General features: G+C 39.2%; 1 protein-coding gene and 1 pseudogene across 29 annotated transcripts in view; both read left to right on the forward strand.

Annotated features, from left to right (window-relative positions):
• PLEKHA5 (pleckstrin homology domain containing A5) overlaps positions 1-23,470 on the forward strand; it is a 249,599-nt gene that overhangs the window by 171,114 nt on the left and 55,015 nt on the right. For 18 of the 28 annotated variants that reach the window (XR_007717602.1, XR_007717603.1, XR_007717604.1 and 15 more), the window contains one exon: positions 18,357-18,437. The exons of 8 other annotated variants lie outside the window; for them this stretch is intronic. Coding sequence is in view for 16 of the 20 variants with exons in the window: in XM_050747566.1 (XP_050603523.1) it covers positions 18,357-18,437 (81 nt within the window). In the remaining 4 variants the exon portion in view is untranslated. Of the gene's footprint in view, positions 1-18,307; positions 22,724-23,470 lie in introns of those variants that run through there. 2 more of the 28 variants (XR_007717605.1, XM_050747591.1) reach the window with 2 other exon arrangements.
• LOC126930331 (serine/arginine-rich splicing factor 11-like) lies at positions 9,994-12,565 on the forward strand (annotated as a pseudogene). Its single transcript, XR_007717577.1, has 3 exons — positions 9,994-10,092; positions 10,284-10,549; positions 10,951-12,565. The product of XR_007717577.1 is annotated as a serine/arginine-rich splicing factor 11-like (transcript).

The raw sequence follows: 23,470 nt of genomic DNA on the forward strand, positions 1-23,470 counted from the left end.
GTAGACCTACACTAGTTTCTAGTTCTTGGCTCCCATAGCCTAGACCAGGACTGGTTGGGTTGAGCAAAAGAATGAAATTAGGCGTTTAGAAACCAGACCAGGCACTGAAGAGAGGAAGCAGGCAAAAACTCTCCATGAATGAAGAGGTAGCATTTTTTTGATACAGACATGAAAGCAGTATTAATAGGAATGGGGAAGTTAGAACATATTTCCCTCCATTTTCCTCACCTGTATTTTAGCTTTTCCTTCCATTTGTTTCTCTTTTTCTTTCTAACATTCCCTACTAGTGTTTGAAGAGCGGTTGTGAGAGAACTCAAATGATATTCCCCTTTTCCTTTTCCCTAATAACTTTCCTGCCAGGTTTTCAAGTAGGCAATGATAACAGAAGGTGAGATATTAGGAACTGTGACTACAAGGTATGTAGGTGGAGATGCGCAGAAGGATCCAGAGACTTAGAGCAATGCTTCACATGCCTTTGGTAAGCATGCTCCCTGCTGTGGGTAAACCAAACATGTACGAACCCTCCCAGAATCCTGATATACTACTGCAGTAACCAGCCTCTCCTTTTAATATCAGATAACTAAAGGACCTTATCCTCAAAGTCATGGAAAAGCAGGAAGTTTTTCATGACAAATCAGTTTGCCATAGTACAGTTAAAAAAAAAAAATGCAGTTCAAGCATACTTATGTATTCTTTTTTGCATGAACATGTTAAAGGTTTACGAGAGTCAATAGCTAAATCCTTCTTTATAATTTATCAGTACTTTTTTTTTTCTTGAGAATGAAAAACATTTCATGTTTATTCAGAGATCCAGTAGACTGGGGGTAGATTGTCAACAGAGTCAGCACCTATGTATGTGTCCTTTTTTCAGTACATTTTTTAAAAAACAATTATCAATTTCTTGTGAGGAGAGTAAGAAAATCATTTTTGGGCTGGGCACAGTGGCTTACGAATGTAATCCCAGCACTTTGGGAGGCCAAGGTGGGTGGATCACCTGAGGTCAGGAGTTTGAGATAGCCTGGCCAACATGGTGAAATCCCGTCTCTACTAAAAATGCAAAAAGTTAGCTGGGCGTAGTGGTGCATACCACCCGCTACTCGACAGGCTGAGGCAGGAGAATTGCTTGAACCCGGGAGGCAGAGCTTGCAGTGAACCAAGATCTCACCACTGCACTCTAGCCTAGGCAACAGAGGGAGACTCCATCTCCAAAAAAAGAAGAGGTGCAGGAGGGACAGAGATAAAACTCAGAAAATTCTTTACCAGGATATGAAATAATAATAATGGCAGAACTCTAAGACTAAATGGATAATGGATTAGATTATAATTTAATATGTGTCTCTTAAATTGGCCTATCTAGTCCTCTTACATTATTATCATGGGTCTGTTCTTAGCAGTTGTCTGTCCCATTTTTTTAGCTTTTTTTTTTTTTTTTTTACCTGTCTCAGTGCTAAGTGGGAAAGATCTCCGTCTCTTGGTGTTCTCTTAACCGAGAATTCGTCTTCATCTATTCATCATTTTACTAGCTGTCACTGTGTGAGCTTCGTCCCTAGCTGTTTCGTCCCTAGCTGTTTCATCCCTAGTTGTTGCTTTCTAGTGGTCTTTGTAAGAGTATAGAAGCATTCCTTCTTTGATAATGTTAAATTTGTAAGTTTCAGGTGACATGTGAAACCTTTTTTAAGATTTTTCTCAATGTTTTGAAAAGCTATTAGCCAGGATCGTAGTGTAATAAGACATAACGTTTTTCCTTTAAAAAATTTAATTGCGTGTGTAGAGTTAAGAAGCTGTTGTACATTTATGATTTAATAAAATAATCCTAAAGGGAAAAAAAAAGAAATTTCTGCCTTCAGCGCATCCTCAGTGTACCCAAAACAAAGCTTGTCATTTTTTTTTTTTTTTTTTTTTTTTTTTGAGACAGTCTCACTCTGTTTCCCAGGCTGGAGTGCAGTGGCACAATCTCAGCTCACTGCATCCTTCACCTCCCGGGTTCAAGCGATTCTCCTGCCTCAGCCTCCCTACTAGCTGTTATTACAGGCACCCACCACCATGCCCGGCTAATTTTTATATTTTTAGTAGAGATGGGGTTTCACCATGTTGGCCAGGCTGGGTCTCAAACTCCTGCCCTCAGGTGATCCACCCGCCTCGGCCTCCCAAAGTGCTGGGATTACAGGTGTGAGCCACCACGCCTGGCCCAAAACTTGTCAAGTCCCTGACCAAAAAGCTAATGCAAAAAAAAAAATTATAATACAGTAAAATGGTTCAGAATATCAGTTAGATTAACTTTGGTCATATCACAAACATTTATTGAATACATCCTCCTTCAGAAGGAACTCACTGGACTTTGAGAGCCATCAGCACTCTTGCTTTACTGTTTGCTTAGACCTGGAACTTAAGGCTGGCACCTTAAAACCCCCAACGGAAAAGAGGATAACACATAGAGAAAGTGAGGCCGAGTCTCCTCTACAGGCTGTGGCTGGGACTGCCTGACACCAGCCTTTCACAGTCTGACTGACTGATCAACAAGAAGAAAAACAAGTGGCAGGCTACCTGGAAGGACCTAAGGTGTGACCAGCCTCCTTGGCAGCCTGCCTGCTGCTCCATCACTGTCAGGGTGGAGATTTTTCATATTTGTGAAAAAGGGAGAATTAAGTCAGACAAGTGCCTGGAGTTGTATTATGTTCTCCTAAAATCTTGTCTGCCCAATATCAGCATGTATTAAAGTTAAACTGATAACTTTAAACTGGAATTAAAAGTACTTTAAAAATAGTTTCACTGAAAATGGAAGAATCATGAGATTCTGTAGTACTATCTGAACAGATTTTTTTTAGCTGATTACAAGTTGGCATGGTGTTTGCTCAGGAGAACAAACGCTACCGTAACGCCTTATATATGCGAGATCCCTTATTACCATTTAGTCAGCAAATCTTGGCAGTGCTTCTCCTGAATCTTTAGTCAGCAAATATCTGTAATGCTTCTCCTGAATCTTTGCATGCACATGGCAATATTCGTGGTCTCACATCTAGATTTCATTGTGTATCCCATTTTATTTTATAATAGTCTTGGATATTCCTCATCTTAATTTCCCTGGCTTTGGATAATAAGTTCCTTAACTGTAAGCCTCCACTCTCACATTTGTAACAGAGTAGTAATGTGAACCTGTAAGGGTTGTTGCGGATTAATTGAGGTAATATCTATAAACTTCTTAACACAGTAAGAGGAACTAGTAAGCCCTCAGTGAATGGGAAGTCTGTGACTGCTGAAATTGAAATTAGGTCCAGTTGCTCTTCCTAAAGCTCCTGCCACATTATGTCTTTTAACCAACTCAGGAAATTGTTTTACAAACTCCTTTTGCCCTACAAAAAAAAGTCTCTTTTTGTCATTTAAGCCTTCAGTCTTCCACCACCACGCCACAACTTGTGAAATAATTCCTCCCCCATAAACCCGTTTCTCCAGCCAGCACTCCCTTCTCTGCATGGTGTACCTGTGTAGTGCCTGTTCAACCTTATTCTGTATCACTTTACAGTTCACAAAGCACCATCCTATACAACATCCCACTTGTTTCACATACGCAGGCTCTGCAGCATATCCCCATTTAATCAGATTCCATGACTTGCCCAAAATCATAAGCTAGGATGAAAACCTTGTATTAATGGATTTTCTTTCATCTTTTAAAAATTCTATTTTAACTTCCTTCAGAATTGATGGGTCATTCTGTTCTTAGAGTTTCAGGCTGCTGTCTTTGTTACCTGAGGAATATCAGCTTCTGGCCATGGCTCTAACAAGACAGCAAAGTGAAAACAAAATTTCCCTACCTATTCTAAAATGCATAGTAGTTACACAGTTCTATTTTTATTTACAAAATATTATAAATATTATTTTACAATTACAGTATTACAAAAGTAGCTCATTATATCAGGCTTTGCTTCTGTCTTAATTTTACAGTAGATTTTGCCTCTATCTTAATTTCATGTACATTTTTCAGCAAGTTTATTCATTCTGCAAAGATGTATGGAACTCAGTGTAAGGCATGACGCTAGTGCCTACAATGTAGAATTCTTGTTCAAAACCTGGAAGGAAATAAGGTTGAGTATACATACCAAAAACATTTCTAAAATTGACCTAAAGGTATCAATATGTTGTTGAAATATAAGCTGATAAATCTTTGAATTAATGGTAGGAATTCAGCTACTCAGTGCCATTTGTAACCTCATAAGAACACAGTTAACCATTAATAAAATCCAGATCCTTGTGTCTAGAAGTTATTTTAACTTTGATTTAAAATTTGGTTGGGTGTGGTGGCTCACACCTGTAATCCTAGCACTTTGGGAGGCCAAGGCTGGTGGATCACCTGAGGTTAGGAGTTAAAGATCAGCCTGACCAACATAGAGAAACCCCATCTCTACTAAAAAAAAAAAATACAAAATTAGCCTGGCGTGGTGGTACATACCTGTAATCCCAGCTACTCAGGAGCCTAAGGCAGGAGAATCTCTTGAACCCAGGTGGCGGAGGTTGTGGTGAGCCAAGATTGTGCCGTCGCACTCCAGCCTGGGCAACAAAAGTGAAACTCCATCTCAAAAATATAAAGTAAAATTCATATATTTTAGAGTAGATTTATCCATGGCAAGAACAAGTACCTTTTTGACTAACAGATGTAAGATTTTCACTTCAGGAATTTCTTTTGCTTAAAAATGGTAGATTTTAGTGTATCCTTAAAATACTTGAAAGAAGAAAATGTGACAATTTCAAACCTTATGTTTGCAGTAAAAGATTTTTTTAATTGATCTTGAGTTCTTTTACTATTTCCTGTTTCCTGTGGGTGCCAGGAATAAACATAGTAGTAGCCTTGCTTGAAATTAAAAGAACAGTGATTAGGAAAAGGCCATTAAACAAGGAAAATATATTAAGCTACTGAAGTAAAAAAAAAAATCAGATCTGTAAAATTTATCCATTGCCGAATATAAGTAAATTATTTGGAATGGCACTAGCCCAGGCCTTCAAAGTTTGCTTTCAAATATACCACAGGTACATAATCTATCTTCCTTGAAGAAAAGGGGAAATATTATAAAGTCTAGCTATATCTTTAAAAATATTATTGATTCTTAGGACTATATAACAATAGTAATGTTTTCAGATTTTACTTATAGGAAAAACATATAGATAATTTATTCAAATTACTTTAAAACTTCTGAAGTAATCTCAATAACCCCTTCAGTTATAAAGAGACTTATTTACATTCTTCTATTACTCAAGTCACTTCACATTTCCCTGCTTCCTGTTAAACAAAGAGTGATTTCAATGGGTAGCATACCCTTCAATCAGGATCTTGGACTTTCAGATGTGCCTGGAGAGAGAGTGGAAGGCAAATTTACATTGTTATTATCTAAATGACCTATTTATAAAGACCCCCGCATTCCCTAAAGCCTCACCCTGGGCATGTCAAATTCTTTAGCTTTTTAGTTTTGCTGCACATCTTAAGAGTTTATTGATGTACACACAGGAGGACATTCTTGAGAAAATGGAGTATTCTGTGATTACTCTATGGGGCTTTTTGCTTTTGTTAAGACAGATTCCCAACTTAGAAAATCTTTTCCAAAGAAGTCATTAAGAACTCAGGAAAAAGTCCCTTTTCTACTTAAATGGAAAATGACAGCCAGAGATGGGTCTTCTTAGTTAACAGTGAAGGACAGAAGCTCTGCTCTGTATCCACCCGGACAGTTCAAGATAAAGGAACTATTAGCACAGAATTCAGACTCAAGTAAACTAAGTTACAAGACAGCTTGAGCAAAGGTTTCCCCTTCTGCAAATGAGTTGGAGATCATGGGTGAAATCATACTTACTTCACTGGTCCTCTGTCGCCCAGGCTGGAGTGCAGTGGCACGATCTTGGCTCACTGCAGTCTCTACCTCCTGGGTTCAAGTGCTTCTCCTGACTCAGCCTCCTGAGTAGCTAGGATTACAGGCGCCCACCACCACACCCAGCTAATTTTGGTAGTTTTTAGTAGAGATGGGGTTTCACCATGCTAGCCAGGCTGGTCTTGAACTCCTGACCTCAAGTGATCCTCCCATCTTGGCCTCCCAAAGTGCTGTGATCATAGATGTGAGCCCCCGCCCCCGGCCTACTGGTCTAGAATTTTTAGACCTGGTATCTAATATGATAGCCACTAGCCATGTGGCTATTTAAATTTGTAATTACATATATATAAAAGTAAAAACATTTCCTCAGTCACGCTAGCCCCATTTCAAGTAGTCAATATTGAACTACACAGATGTGGAACATTTCCAACATCACAGAAAGTTCTGTTGGACAGCACTGTTCTAGATGAATTTTTTTTTTTTTTTTTTTTTTTTTTTTTTTTTTTTGAGACGGAGTCTTGCTCTGTTGCCCAGACTGGAATGCAGCAGCACAATCTCAGCTTACTGCAACCTCCATTTCCAGGGTTCAACTGATTCTCCTCTCTCAGCCTCCTGAGTAACTGGGACTACAGGCGCATGCCACCGCGCCCAGCTGATTTTGGTATTTTTAGTAGAGATGGAGTTTCACCATGTTGACCAGGCTGATCTCGAACTCCTGACCTCAGGTGATCCACCCACCTCAGCCTCCCAGAGTGCTGGAATTACAGACATGAGCCACCACACCCGACCTCTAGATTATTTATTATATAAACTTTTAAGAGAGCAATTAAGTTACTGCTTAATCACTTGTTGTATTTAAAGGGAGTATGGAGAATTAATTTTTTCTAAGGATGAATTATATGAATGACCATCTTGGCTCTGCTCACAACTCATCTTTTTCCCCCCTCCCCAAATGATTCAGGGGCATTTTACCTCATGAGTTAGAATATCCTATTTTTTCTGCCTTCAGAGCTGGTCTAATTTCTCCAGAGATAGATTTGAAACAGACATTTAAAAGCTACTAAAGTAGCTGGCACAATGACGCAAGGCTGTGTAGTCCCAGCTACCAAGTAGACTGAGGCAAAAAGATCACTTGAGTCCAGGAGTTGTGGGCTTTTGTGCACTATGCTGATCAGGTATCCACACTAAGTCCAGCATCAGTATGGCAACCTCCTGGGAACGGGGGACCACTAGGCTGCCTGAGGAGTGGTGAGCCAGCCCAGAGGGGAATGCAGCAGGTCAGAACGTCCGTGCTGATCAGTAGTGGGATCACATCTGGGAATAAGCACTGCACTCAAGCCTGGGCAAGATAGTGAGACCCCATTTCTTTCTTTCTTTCTTTCTTAGTATCCTTTCTTTGAGCTTTTTTTTTTTTTTTTTTTTTTTTTTTGACACAGGGTCTGGCTTTGTCACCCAGGCTGGAGTGCAGTGGCAATCATGGCTCACTGCAGCCTCAACCTCCTGGTTTGAAGCGATCCTTCTGCCTCAGCCTCCCAAGTAACTGGGACCACAGGCCTGCACCACCATGCCCAGCTAATTTTTTGTAGAGAGGGAGTTTCACCATGTTGCCCATGCTGGTCTCGAACTCCTGGCCTCAAGTGAGTACTCCTAACTCGGCCTCCCAAAGTACTGGTACTATAGGCGTGAGCCACCGCGCATGGCCGAGACCCCATCTCTTAAGAAAAAGAATTACTAGGTGGGCACGGTAGGTCACACCTGTAATCCCAACACTTTGGGAAGCCTGAGGTCAGGCGTTCAAGACCAGCCTGGCCAACATGGTGAAACCCTGTCTCTACTAAAAATTCAAAAATTAGCCAGGCGTGGTGGTGGGCACCTGTAATCCCAGCTACTCACGAGGCTGAGGCAAGAGAATTGTTTGAACCCGGGAGGTGGAGGTTGCAGTGAGCTGACGTGGCGCCATTGCACACCAGCTTTTAAAAAGGGGTTAAAATCTCTTAATACTATATCTTAGACAACAAGAAAATATTATAATCTAGATCCAATACTTGTGTTTACTTAGTTTGAAGTTTTTTGTCTTTGATAGTTGTGCAGTTACCTTGATCAATGTCTGGTATCAACTTATCTGGACCTTGAAAAATTCTTTGGCAGTCATGTTTACTTGAATTGGTGCCAGGATAGGACCGTGGTTCACAAGTCTGACTTCTCAGAACTGACAGTGACTCTTCAGAAAGACAAAAACAAAGTACAGTACTCAAGGCTGTCTTTCCCCCAGTCCCCAGTAAGAATTGCCAGGGCCCAGACCTGTGCAGGTTTTAAATCTCCATAGGTGGGTTTTTGGGGTGGCTTTTTTTTTTTCTTTTGCCAGATATGAGAACTACACCAAATAAAGGAGAAAAGTCAACTGGGTGTGATGGCTCATGCCTGTAATCCTAGCACTTTGGGAGGCCAAGACGGGTGGATGCCTTGAGCCCAGGAGTTCAAGACTAGCCTGGCCAACATGGCGAAACCTGTTCTCTCTCTCTCTCTCTCTCTTTTTTTTTTTTTAATTCTTTAGTTAGAAATGAAAAAAAGAAAGAAGTCTAGTTTTTCTGAAACAAGCACTGTCTTGGTGCTAACTTTCTTCATGTGTGGAACACATAGAAAGTGATGTTTGTACAGCACCTTGAAACAAGCAGGAGGTGATGCCAAGAGCCTTAGCCCTGCAGGGACCCGACTAGGCCTTCTGAAGCTGACCTTGTAACCCATTTCCAGCCCATGGGTGTCAATTGGGAAATTCCGCACAAGATCCTAGCAGGTGCAGTTACATATAATTCAATTGAATAAATGGTTTTTGATGATGGGATTTTAAAATGAAGTTATTCAGTAGGCAGGGCATGGTGACTCACACCTGTAATCCCAGCACTTTGGGAGGCCAAGGCGGGCAGATCACGGGGTCAGGAGTTCAAGACCAGCCTGACCAACATGGTAAAACCCCGTCTCTACTAAAAGTACAAAAATTGCCCTGATGGGATGATGAGCACCTGTAATCCCAGCTACTCAGGAGGCTGAGGCAGGAGAATCACTTGAACCTGGGAGGCAGAGGTTATAGTGAGCCAAGATGGCGCGCTGCACTCCAGCCTGGGTGACAGAGCGAGACTCCGTCTCAAAAAAAAAAAAAAAAAAAAAAAAAGCCCAGCGCAGTGGCTGAGGCCTGTAATCCCAGCACTCTGGGAGGCCAAGGCGGGTGGGTCACCTGAGGTCGAGAGTTTGAGAGCAGCCTGACCACCGTGGAGAAACCCATCTCTACTAACAATACAAAAAATTAGCCGGGCTTTGTGGCACATGCCTGTAGTCCCAGCTACTCGGGAGGCTGAGACAGGAGAATCGCTTGAACCCGGGAGTCCGAGGTTGCAGTGAGCCGAGATCTCGCCATTGTCTCCAGCCTGGGCAACAACAGCGAAACTCCGTCTCAAAAAAAAAAGAAAGAAAGAAAGAAAGAAAATCAACCTATTTGAAGACTGGGCGCTGTGGCTCTACTAAAAATACAAAAAATTAGCTGGGCGTGGTGGCGGGTGCCTGTAATCTCAGCTCCTCAGGAGGCTGAGGCAGGAGAATCACTTGAACCCAGTAGGCAGAGGTTGCAGTTTGCTGAGCTCGCCCTGTTGCACTCCAGCCCGGGCGACAGTCCCAGACTCCGTCTAAAAAAATAAATCAAGTTATTCATATTTGCCCAACAGACCTCAAAACTGTTAAAGAGGCCAGGATTAAGTATCAGATTTTCTAGATAGTTTTTCTAAACATTTGGACTTAGACATTCCAAGTAAAAATATGTTTTGTTGTGAACAAAAATACACTGGCATTATTACCTAAGTGTATTTCCAAGATGTTGCCACGTATGTTTTCTTATTTACAGCTAGAGTTAATTATGAAAACTGTGGGGTTGGAGGCGAGGTGGAGGCGGCCGTTTGTTTTCTCGTGGTCTCCAGCTAGCGTGCTCGCTTCCCCTCCCCCGCGGCGTCTGGCTGGGTGGAGAAACGGTGGCGGTGGCAGCTGGAGCAGCAGAGGCTGGAGCATCGGACACCCTCCTCCCACGAACCAGTTCCTCTTTCCCTTCCTCGCTGTGTGTTTGATGTGTTAAAGCAGGAGCGGGAATGCGAGCAGCGCCATGAGCAACACTACCATCGTCCCCAGCACTGCGGGTCCGGGCCCCAGCGGCGGGCCTAGTAGCGGAGGTGGTGGCGGCGGTGGAGGCTGTGGCACCGAGGTAATAGATGACTAATCTCCCCGAGCGCTAGCTCTGAGCAGATGCGGACTCTCTTCGGTTTCCTAGGCAAGATCGACGAACCACACCTCTTCCTGCTGGATCATTCACCTTTGCCAATCTCAGTCTTGTTAAGTTCCATGATCCAGACTCAGCAGTTGTAGCACCACATCTGACACTGTGTTCCTTGACAGAGCTTTGATAATGTACCATATGCAGAAGGAGTTATTCCTGATAAGGCTAAGGCTTGCCTGTCTCTGTTGGCACCAGCTAATGCAGTGGCAGGTCTTCTGCCTGGTGTTGGGCTCCAGCCTACTCCTAACCCACTTACTCAGACTGGCGCCCTTCCACCGGCTGCTTTGGGGGCTCCTACTCTTGGTCCTGCCCTTGCTGCCCTTGGGCTTCCTGGAGCAAAGTTGAACTCAGTCTGTTGCCACAGATCAGTTGCTGAAGCTTATGAGTACTGCTGATCCCAAGTTGAAGCATGTGGCTGCTGGTCTTGTTTCACCAAGTCTGAAATCGGATACCTCTAGTAAAGAAATAGAGGAAGAGGCCCTGCGTGGTGGCTCACACCCGTAATCCTAGCACTTTGGGAGGCTGAGGTGGGTGGATCACTTGAGGTCAGGAGTTCAAGACCAACCTGACCAACATGGTGAAACCTTGTCTCTACTAAAAATTCAGAATTAGCCGGGTGTGGTGGCACATCCCGGTAACGCCAAGTACTTAGGAGACTGAGGCAGGAGAAGTGCTTGAACCCTGGAGGTGGAGGTTGCAGTGAGCCGAGATCGTGCCATTGCACTCCAGCCTGGGCAACAAGAGCAAAACTCTGTCTCAAAAAAAAATAGAGGAAGCTATGTAAAGAGTACAAGAAGCACAGTCCCTAATTTCGGCTGCTATAGAACCAAAGAAGAAAGAAGGCATTCAAGATCATCTTCTAAACACAGACAGTCAAGAAACAGATCAAGAGAGCGATCACATTCTAAGTCTAGGAGTCGTTGATCCAAAAGCCCAAGACAGAGAAGATCTCATTCCAGAGAGAGAGGTAGAAGATCAAGGAGCACATCAAAAACGAGAGACAGAAAGAAAGAAGACGAAAGAAACGTTCTAAAACACCACCAAAAAATTACAGCAGAGCCAGACATTGTAGAAGTACAAACAGAGACGACAATGAAGAAGCAGGAGTGGAACAAGATCTCCCAAAAAGTCGCAGTCTCCTAAAAGAAAATTGTCTCTCTCACCATCCCCTGGGAGACATAAAAAGAAGAAAAAAGATAGTAGGGATGAAAGAGTAGGGAGAAAGATAGTAGGGATGAAAGAGAACGATCAACAAACAAGAAGAAGGGTAAAGATAAGGAAAAGGATCAGGAAAGAAAATCAGAGAGTGATATAGATGTAAAAATTACACAGGTTTATGATGAAGAGGAACCGGGTTATGACAGTAAGAAAGAGGAAAAAAGAAGAGAAGAAAGCAATAGAAGCAGGTTCCCCTAAAACAAAGAAATGTTCTGTGGAAAAGGGAACTGATGATTCACTAAGAGAATCCAAAGTGAATGGGAATGATCATGAAGAAGACATGGGTATGAGTGACTGAATATTGCCTCTATGGGAATCCAACTGTATACATGCATCAGTGTCATTCCTTTGTGTGATTTCTGAATGCTATATTTGTTCATCTCAAACCTAGATGTATACAGCTCTGAGTTATTAATGGCTATAAAGCTCCCGTTATTGATACTAATTTACATCAAAAAGCTTTTAGAAAATGGTATGACGTAAGCAATTCTTGTCATGGTGACATCTGATGGAGTAACCAAACAGTTTTACTCTTGGTGCTGCTTCATAACAGAAATGAAAAGCTGCATGCTCCTACAGCAGGAATGGATTGTTTATGTCATATAATTTCCTTTATTAAGTTCACTCATAGTACTTCTAGAATGTTATGCATCGGGTTAATAGAGCCATGTAGGAAATGCACTGATTGCATGTTATTGTGGCAAGAATATCCTAAATGTCATTAAAATCCTCCAACATGATGGATCTACTTATGGTCTTGTTTGTTGACGTGACAAATTAACATTCTTATAGTTCCATCTGGAAATGAGCATTTGAAATAGATAATCCGGCTGGGCACAGTGGCTCACGCCTGTAATTTTAGCACTTTGGGAGGCCAAGGCGGGCAGATCACCTGAGGTGAGGAGTTCCAGACCAGCCTGGCTAACATGGCGAAACCTCGTCTATACTAAAACACACACACACACACACACACACACACACACACAGAAATTAGCCAGGCATGGTGGTGCATGCCTGTAATACCAGCTACTCCGGAGGCTGAGGCAGGAGAATCACTTGAACCCAGGAAGCAGAGATTGCAGGGAACTGAGATCATGCTACTGCACTCCAGCCTAGGCGACACAGCGAGACTCCATCTCAAAAAAAAAAAAAGAAGAAGAAGAAAGAAAGAAGGAAAAGAAAAGAAATAGATAATCCTTTAAGCCTTGTGGCAAAATTTTTGTCATTTTGGTTTAACTTTGAATGGTTATTATGCACTAACCTTTTTTGATGGCTAATTAGGGTTTAATTACAGAAACAAGATTTCAAGTAAAACTGTCTTTGGCAGTGAGTAAATAGTATATTTTGAAGTAGAGTTGTATACTTTTTCATAAGATGTTTGGGAATTTTTTTTCCTGAAATAATTTATTCCACATCTACATCAGTGAAAGCTATCTACCTATCCTGAGTCCATCTTAAACAAAGAAAAAACTTATCTCTTGCCCTTATTTTGAATTTTCCACTCTTCCATTAATTTGTCTTAAGCTCAGTGTTGGAAAAAAGGGATAGTGCATTTTAAATTGTCCTTCATATGCTTTTAAAATAAGACAAATTGACTGGGCGTAGTGGCTCACACCTGTAATCCCAACACTTTGGGAGGCCAAGGCAGGTGGATCACCTGAGGTCAGGAGATCGAGATCAACCTGCCCAACATGGTGAAACCCCATCTCTACTAAAAATAGAAAAATTACTGGTGGGCTCCTGTAATCCCAGCTACTCAGGAGTCTGAGGCAGGAGAACACTTGAACCCGGGAGGTGGAGGTTGCAGTGAGCCTAGATTGTGCCACTGCACCCCAGCCTCGGCAACAGAGTGAGACTCTGTCTCAAAAAATAAAATAAAATCTCAAGTTGTATAAAACCGATAAATTTGTGTTACTGCAGTAGTATTCTTATGCACACAGTGATTTCATGTTATATATGCAAAGTAGTTAGGCAACTGTTTTCTTTGTTAGAGGCATTTCAAGCTCCACTTTTGTGCAGTAAAAAGTAGGCTACAGTCTGTGCCATGTTGATGTACAATTTCTGAAATTATTTTATAATACTTTGATAATAAAACCCTTAAACTTAAAAAAAAGAAAATTGTGTAATGCCTGAATCATACATTCTCATTATTATGAAATAATCTGCCTTTTATATTAGCTTTATAATTTAGCAATTAACTGAAATGTAAATCTATGTTACCTATTACATCAAAGAAGGAATTAAAGCAAGAAGCAAAACATTAAACTCATTTCAAGTGAATTCTTAAACATCCTACATGTACTATTTAGTCTTTCCTCTGATTCCTTACATCACAGTATGTAGACTGTTAACACCACTCTTAAAATGGTTTCTAGGATTGTCATATTCAAACCAGAAGCAAATTATGTATATGCTTTTTTTTTTTTTTTTTTAAGAACTTGAAAGCCAGGCGCAGTGGCTCATGCCTGTAATCCCAGCACTTTGGGAGGCCAAGGCAGGTGAATCATCTGAGGTCAGGAGTTCGAGACCAGCCTGACCAACATGGTGAAACCCCATCTCTATTAAAAATACAAAAATTAGCTGAGTGTGGTGGTGGGCTCCTGTAATTCCATCTACTCAGGAGGCTGAGGCAGGAGAATTGCTTGAACCCGGGAGGTGGAGGTTGCAATGAGCCAAAATGGCCCCATCTGTACTCCAGCCTGGGTGACAAGGGCGAGGCTCCCTCTCAAAAACAAAACAAAACAAAAGAACTTAAGCAGGCTGGGCACAGTAGCTCTCGCCTGTAATCCCAGCACTTTGGGAAGCCAAGGCGGGTGGACCACTTTGAGCTCAGGAGTTCAAGACCAACCTGGGAAACATGGCGAAACCCCATCCCTACAAAAATTAGCTGGGCGTGGTTTTTTTTTTGTTGTTGTTGTTGTTGTTGTTGTTGTTGTTTCCCAGTGCCTGTAAAAGTTATGCTTACTCTATACTGTAGTCTGTTAAATGTGCAATAGCATTATGTCTAAGAAAAAAAATCTTGTATTGCTGAAAAACACTAATGATCATCTGAGCGTTCAGCAAGTCCTAATCTTTTTGCTAGTGGAAGATCTTGCCTCAATGTTGATGCCTGCTAACTGATCAGGGTGGTGCTTGCTGAACATTGGGATAGCTGTGGCAGTTTCTTAAAATAAGACAACAATGAAGTTTGCTACACCAATTGACTCTTCTTTTCATGAAAACATTTATCTGTAGCATGCAATGGTGTTTGAGAATATATTGCAAGTGGTAGAACTTCTTTCAGAATTGGAATGGGGTCGGGCATGGTGGCTCATGCCTGTCACTTTGGAAGGACAAGGTGGGAGGATTGCTTGAGGCCAGGAGTTTGAGACCAGCCTTGGCAACATAGCAAGACCCTGTCTCTGGAAAAAAAAAAAAAAAAAAAAATTTAATCAGCCAGGATTAAAAATACACGTCTGTAGTCCCAGCTACTTGGGAAGCTGAAGCGGCAGGATCACTTGAGCCCAGGAGGTTAAGGCTGTGGTGAGCTATGATTACTCCACTGCACTCCAGTCTGGGCAGCAGAGCGAAACTCTGTCTCAAAAAATTAAAAAGTAATAATAATAATAAAATTGAACAGAATCCTCTCAAACCCTGCTGCTTTATCAACCAAGTTTATATATTCTAAATGCTTTGTTGTCATTTCAACAATGTTACAGTATCTTCACCAGGAGTAGATTTTATCTCAAGAAACTTTCTTTGCTCATCCATAAGATGCAGTTTCTCGTCCACTGAAGTTTTAGTATGAGATTGAAGCAATTCACTCACATCTTCAGGCTTCACTTCTGATTCTTTTATTTCTGCCACATCTGCAGTTCCTTCCTCCACTGAAGTTCTAAACCCCTCAAACTCATCCATGAGAGTTGGAACCAATGTTTTCAAACTTCTGTTAATGTTGCTATTTTGACCTCCTCTCTTGAATCACGAATATCTAGTATGTAGAATGGTGAATTCTTTCCAGAAGTTTCTTCTTTAATTCACCCATATCCATCAGAAGAATCACTGTCTATAGCAGCTAGAGCCTTATGAAATGCATTTCCTAAATAATAAGAATTGAAAGTTGAAATGACTCCTCAATCCATGGGCTGCAGAATGGATGTTGTATTAATGGTCGTGAAAACCACATTAATCTCCTTATATGTTTCCATTGGAGCTCTTGGGGTAACTAGATTCATTGTCAATGGGCAGTCATATTTTGAAAGAAATCTTTCTGAGCAGTAGTTCTCAACAGTGGGTTTAAAATATTCAGTAAACCATGCTATAAATAGGTGTGCTATCATCCAGGCTTTGTTGTTCCATTTTTGGAGCGTAAGCAGAGTAGATTTAACATCAGGATTTTCACAATAGTAAATGAGCATTGGCTTCAGCTTGAACTACCAGCTGCATTAGCCCCAAACAAGAGTGTCATCCTATTTGAAGCTTTGGAGCCAGGCATTGACTTTCCCTCTCTAGCTATGAAAGTGCTAGGTGGCATCTTATTCCCATACAAGGCTGTTTTGTCTACATTGAAAATCTATCACTGAATGCCAACAACTTCAGTTATCTTAGCTAGATCTTCTGAATAACTTGCTGCAGCTTTTCCATCAGCACCTGCTGCTTCACCTTGTACTTATATATTATGGAGATGACTTCTTTCCATACACCTCATGAACCAAACTCTGCCAGCTTCCAACTTTCCTTCTGCAGCTTCCTCACCTCTCTCAACCTTCATAGGATTGAAGAGAGTTAGGGCCTTGCTCTGGATTAGGCTTTGGCTTAAGGGAATGTTGTGGCTGTTTGATCTTCTCTTCAGACCACTAAAACTTTCTCCCTATTAGCAACAAGGCTGTTTTGCTTTCTTATCATTTGTATGTTGAGTGGAGTAGCACTTATAATTTCCTTCAACAACTTATTTCTTTGACTTCTCAACTTGGGTAAATGCTTACCACAAGGGGCCTAGTTTTCGGCCCCTCAGCTTTTCGACATGCCTTCCTCACTAACCTTAATCATTTCTAGCATTTGATTTAAAGTGATAAGCATGCAACTCTCCCTTTCACTTGAACTGTTAGAAGCCATTGTAGGGTTATTAATTGGCCTAATTTCAATATTGTTGTGTCTGGGGGAATAGGCAGGCCCAAGGAAAGGAAGAGAGATGGGACAACGGCCGCTCAGTGAAACAGAGCACACAACCTTTATCGATTTTACCGTCTCTTATGAGCGAGGTTCCTGGCTCCCCCCAAAACTATTATAAAGGATGAGCCAGGAGGATTGCTTGAGCACAGAAGTTCAGGACCAGCCTGGGCAACATAGTGAGGCCCCTGTCTCTACAAAAAAATAAATTAGCTGGGCATGGTGGCATGTGTCTGTAGTCCTAGCTATGCGAGAGGCTGAGGTGGGAGGATCGCCTAAGCCTAGGAGTTTGGGGCTGCAGAGAGCCATGATAGGGCCACCACATTCCAACCTGGGCAACGGATCATAACAGTAAGAATTTTTTGTTTAACTGATGGTTGTTCCAACTACCTTTACATTTAATTAAAAAGTTTGACAAATAAAATTAATTTATTAATCAGGTTGGTGGTAAACTAACATGAGGGAACTACCTGGGTAAATGGAAACAGTCCGTATATTTTTACTGTTAACATATGTGAATACTTTTGTCAAAAGTCATTGATGTACAACTAAAATTTGTCAATTTATTCTTCAGTGAAGATTTTTTTTTTTTTTCAGTATCCTCACTTCCAAAAAGCAGTTGTAGGCACAGAGATTTAAAAACAAATGGTCTAGTCTGAATGAAACTTTTAGTTGAGATATTGTTAAAAGACAAGTGTGTGTTTAATTATCACTTAATTGACTAAAAAGTAGATTAAACCAGTCATAGGAGGTTTTTAATTTGATAACTAAACAAATTTTATTGGGTGAAACATTGGCAGTTAGACTGAAAATATAATTGTCTAGAAAAATAATTTTAAGGTTTAGTTTTTTCTTACATTATATTAATAAATTTATTAATATTGAGATTAATGAACATTTGTTGTAGACTTAGCTGAATCAGTAAGTAGCATTTGTCAGCCACAATAGAAATCCTTATTTTCTATATATGAAAGATGAAAATTACATAAAGTAAACGTTACAAATTACTATTATAAGCAGACCTGTCTGCTTACAAATGATAAAGCTTTCTTGGCCTTTTACTGTATACATCATAATTGTCTTTTGAGTGCTTTAACTCAAGTACAGAGCCTGCTAAAACAAATATTTTTCTAGAGGCAGTAATTAAGTATAACATAGCTGGAAATGTTAAGCTTGGTTTCAGACTACCTTTTTAGGAGCTGAGGAAACATACCAAGTCTTTGCCGAATAAGTCTTAGTTTGCATATCCTTGAGTAATTCTCCATGTGGTATTATACTGTGAGAAAATCCAAAATAGAGTGTCTATAAATGTCAAGATTACCTTTAACAAAATATGTGATTAAGTGACACATTCAATATATTATAATATTTTAATATTTTTAGAGAACTAATTTTTTATAACCTTACACAGAACTGAATATCATTTTCAGCTTTATTACTGAATTCATAATCAATTAAATTATGCTGTTTTTCTCCTGAATGTGTAGGTTCTTGCCCTTTAGTTTATCCTTTGAATTATGATTTATCGTCTATTTTAGTATGTGTAGCAATATTAATTAATTGACTATATCATGATTATATGTATGAAGTAAAACTAGTTGTGACAGTGTTGTAATTAGTAGTTTTTTTCTTGAAAGTATTTCACAGCATTTAATACTTGTTTAAATGGTTTATATGACTTAAATCTGTACAACCATGGGGTAAAATGTAAACAACTGCACTATTAGGAAGATATTAAAGTAGAGGCTATATTTACAGTGTCGTCTTTCAAATCTAGCTATGCTGTAAACTGATGTTTGCTGTATGCTCCTCCTGATTTGAAATAGATGAAAGAAAATGAACCTATTATCACCATGGTTCACACAATGATTGAGAACTCGGCGCTAAGACCCCAACTGTACCAGCAAGTAAGGTCTTGGACAGTGAATGATACTGCTTTATCATCTGCAAAATCCCTCAGTGACAGTTTTGATTTATTCTCAGATTTACTCATGACATCAGTGTTTTTCTTATGTTATTTTTTGTTTATGTTTATTTGGAAAACCACAATTCATCCATGCTTTTCAAGATGCTGCAGTATTCTTAGCATGGCTTCGCTGAACATTTTGCTGTTGAATATTAAATGTGCCATTTTCCTAAAGTTTTTGTGCAGAGTATTTGATTGATATGTACTTGGAGGTCTGCAGTACATTTGCAAAATTACTAGATTTTCATATGGTTTTATTAACTTTAAAAGCATTATACCTATTTTTTAGGGAAAAGGCTTTGTAAAAATATTTACTTTCAGGGGTAGCCCTTCACAACTTCCCCCAACCTAGTGTTTTAAGAATACATTCTATTTGTATGGGCATTATTCAAATCTAGTTTCTGTACTGTGGTATGGTAAAACTTAAAGATAGCCGCTTCTTAACATACTGGGGGTATTTTCTCCCTGTGTTCTTACCATTCTCAAGGAGTCGTCAAGACTATCATAAGTTGCCCTATTGTTTTTCCAAACTCAAAATGTGTGTCATGGAGTTGACTGGCTTTAACTTAGGAACCTTAGTAATCTGCAGATCTGCAAAAGAAGTCATATATGTTTCTATCAAATTTTTGTGTATTTCATGGTCTAAATGTTTCTAGCTATGTGTTTCTCAGCATCAGCTTCTTCCACCTCAACACCCTCAAATTACTCTGGCGTATGACCTTTATAATCTTTAAAAATCATGCAGAAGAAGAAAATTAACTAACATGAAAAATGAATATATATTTTGATTAAAATGTATAAGGCACCTAGTAAAAAGAAGGACTTTGAGCTCACACTGGCTTTTTAGGCCTCTATTTGGTTCAGTTGCCATGGGATCTGCATCACAGGGCCCTGTAACTGAGGAATGGGTACAGTTGATCAGAAGGTGACTTATACTTCAGCACAGTTTTCAAAGTATTTAAAGTATATTTTTAGATGACTGAAAATGGTCTTAAATTTGCAATAAAGAGATTAACAAACTTAAATATTTAAAGTTAAACAGCTTTACTTATCAAAAGAAAATGGAATCTTTCAATTCTTAAAGTCACCAGATTATAGACCTTGGTACTCTATTCCAAAGTACCACACTGAGAGTCTTAATACTTACTCCAAAACTGATACATTCTGCAGTGTCTGAAGCTGTCAGTAAAATATATCATCTATGTAATGCTAAATTGACATGAGATCAAAGAGATTTTGTTATAATAGGTTATGTTTTTATCACGTTTTGCATGTTTTAGCCTGGATTTCCTATTTAGTTTGGTTGGTTTTTCTTTTTTATAATGCTCAACATTCAGGGTTATTGATGCGGAAGTCTGATAGTTTAAATTATTCAGTTGCATTAAAAGTTCTAATTGGGGTTTTCCCAAATGTGGAGATCTGAAATGGGAAGGGCTGAGAGGGGGAGAAAAAAGTGAAGATATATGAGACTGGCTCAGTATAGCATCACTGACCCTGAATACTGAAAGAGCAATAGATTTGTATAAATATTTCTTCATATTAATACGTGAAAGAAAACTAAAATTGTACAGAACAGAAAGATCTGAATGTCTAATGTCAGCAGCCTTGCCTGGGCATGGCTGAGCCACCAGTTACCAGGAAATCAGTGTTAACTCTCAGTGCTGTTAAGGCTAGGGAGTCTTCAGACTGTCTTACTTTTATTCAGCCACTACTAAAGGACTTAATTATTGCAGGACATCCTTAATAGATTAAAGTGACAGCCTGACACATTTTTTTAAACTGTGTTTATAAATTTGCACAAACTGAAATTATATTTTTTGTTTCTCCAGGTTTCCCTTATCATGTTATTATCCAGGGAAAATGTACTGGTACAGTTTGCTTTTCTGAAGTTAATTGACAATGTTGTATTAATAAGTTCTTGATATTTAGCTAGAAATACAATGGCAAAATGTTTTATAACCCATTTTATTCTGAATCATAGCCACTCAGTTTATGGAAATGTTTGCATTTTTCTTCCTTGGAGGACGCCCAAGAAATTATCTAGGCAGTAATTTTCTTAAAATTGGTCAAATAAAAAAGACTTAAAACTGAATCCAGGCCTGGCAAGGTGGCTTATTCCTATAATCCCAGCAATTTGTGAGGCCCAAGCTGAAGGATCACTTGAGCCCAGGAGTTTGAGACTAGACTGGGCAACAAAGCAAGACCCTGTCTCTACAAAATATGAAAAAATTAGCCAGGCATGGTGGCACACACCAATAGTCCTAGCTACTCAGGAGACTGAGACAGGAGTCCAAAGCTGCAATGAACTGTGATTACGATTACACCACTATGCTCCAGCCTGGGTGACAGAATGAGATACTATCTCTTTTTGTTTGTTTGTTTTTAAAGCATTCTGTATTCCACCGGGCGCAGTGGCTCACGCCTGTAATCCCAGCACTTTGGGAGGCTGAGGCAGGCGGATCACAAGGTCAGGAGATCGAGACCATCCTGGCTAACACGGTGAAACCCCGTCTCTACTAAAAATACAAAAAATTAGCCAGGCATGGTGGCGTTTTTTGCCCTCTATGGATATAATGTCTAATTTTATCAAATTTTAAAATATTTCCCCAAAACTCCTTTTTGGAGTTTATGTATTATGTTCATATACTCTAAAATATATATAGTTCACATACCTAAGGGATATTGAAGTTGAATTTTAATTAACATAAGTAACTTTGTTTTACTGCCAAGGACAGCTTTATAAAAAAAGAAGCTATCAGATACTTTAAAAGGTTCCAACATCCTAAATAAAATATAACACATGTCCTTATGTAGTTAATAAAATCTATATAATACACTCCTCAACCTGAAGTTGGATCACTGCACAAATTTGTGTAATTACTACATAGCCCATTTTTTCATTTGCTTTTCTAGTGTTGGTAAAGTACTTCAAATGAAGTATTCAAACCAAACCTTTTTTTTTTTTCTTTTTTTTGCTAAAGGTGTATTTGAAAAAACTGATAAAAAGTGTTACCATGAACTTAACCATGCAAAACTTGAGTTAAGCAGAATGCTCATGAAATTTACATTTTCCTTCTTTTTTTGGTAAGACCGGAGGTTGGGATGAGGGGTCAGGATTTTCATATTGAGAACAAAATAGCAACCTTTTCAATTATATGAAGGTGTTTTTATTTGTTTAAGGAATAATTTTGTTTTCTTATGCTTTTATTCTGTCGTAAAAGCAGTGTGTGGGGAAAGGTTTAAGGATTTGGTTAGTTGATGTCTATTGAATATCTTTATTGAATAACTTAAAAGATTTAAAGAAAAATTTCGGTGGTACTGAAAACAGAAATACCACAAAAATCGGATTGATACGTGTAATATATTTATATGGCTATAAAGGAGATATCACTCTAAAGTTGTAACTACAGTAAACATTTTTCTCTATTATGATATGCTAGCTGATGTAAAAATAAATCTGCAATAAGACTCCCCAAATAAAAATAGTATGTCAATATCCTAAAGATTTACTATAAATTACTAAGTTTTCACTTTAATATACTAGTCTTTTTTTCTGTTGACTCTGAGATGTAGGGTATATTTGATATTTTAATCCAAATGAAACACTGTCCGCTAGTTATATTCAGATTCTGTAGTCTAGTAAAGCTGTTTTGCATTTAACTTTAAATATTAAGCAAACTATGACTGGGCGTGGTGGCTCATGCCTATAATCCCAGCACTTTGGGAAGCCAAGATGGGAGGATCACTTGAGGTCAGGAGTTCGAGACCAGCCTGGCCAACATGGTGAAACCCTGTCTCTACTAAAAATACAAAAATTAGCTGGGCATGGTGGTGCACATATAATCAAAGCTACTCTGGAGGCTGAGGCAGAAGAATCACTTGAACCCGGGAGGCGGAGGTTGCAGTGAGCCAAGATTGCATCACTGCACTCCAGGCTGGGCAATAGCGAGACTCCATCTCAAAAAATAAATAAATAAATACTAAGGAAACTATATTTGAACATCTTAGTAGCTTATGACCTTTCACCTTTAATTTGTTATAAATGTGAAAAATGTAATTTTGGCATTGTCTTACATTTTTTATCATAGATCTACCTATTTAAAACTTACTTTTTATTATTTTTTTCCAGATAGGAATATAAATTATTTTCTTGGATCTAGGTGCTTTAATTTACAATGACAATTGACACTTCTCAGGACACACCTGAGGATACTTATTTTGAATAGTGTAAGAGTATTCTAACTTTTGTCATTAAATTCATTTTTCATGTAATATTCATTTCTATGAAAGTTTTGTGGTTTAACAATCACTGTGCATACCCTTAAATAGTCACAGATTCATTTGCATGAGGTATGTGAAAGTAATGTCTTGAAATGAAATGTAAATCCAGGATTTATTTTATGTTTGGAATGCTTATATTTTTAACCTTCTCCTGATTCCCACATTTCTAGATCAATTCAAAGTTATCTCCTATTTAAATCATTATTTAATGCTTCCTTTTAAAGCTGTAACTGTCAGGCAGTTTCTTTCATAGAGAAAACATACAGAATTGTCATTTATACATTCTTTTGTATAATGCATATATGAAATTTAATTTTCTAAACTGGAATATAGTTGGGACACATTACTTCTAACCCCACCTTGAAAAAATTGTGCAATTTAGTAAGCATACAATGAGCCCCATTTAAATTTTTTCTACTATGTTTTTGTTACTTTCTCACAGTCAATATAAAAATCAAAAGACAAGAAAAATAGTGAAGTATTGCCTGCAGAGGCTATGATGTTATCTGTGATATAACTGACTGGGATGGCTATTGAAATCTTGCTAAGCACAATCAGAAGTAACCACAAAATATCTTTTAACCAAAATATACTGGGAAGAAGCTGAAGAAAGGATATTTAAGTACACTAAATAATTCCTTACAATAGAGTAACACAAATGGTGTCAACAAACACACATAAACTTTTTAATGA

This window comes from Macaca thibetana, chromosome 11, assembly GCF_024542745.1.
Source record: "Macaca thibetana thibetana isolate TM-01 chromosome 11, ASM2454274v1, whole genome shotgun sequence".
NCBI lineage: Eukaryota > Metazoa > Chordata > Mammalia > Primates > Cercopithecidae > Macaca > Macaca thibetana.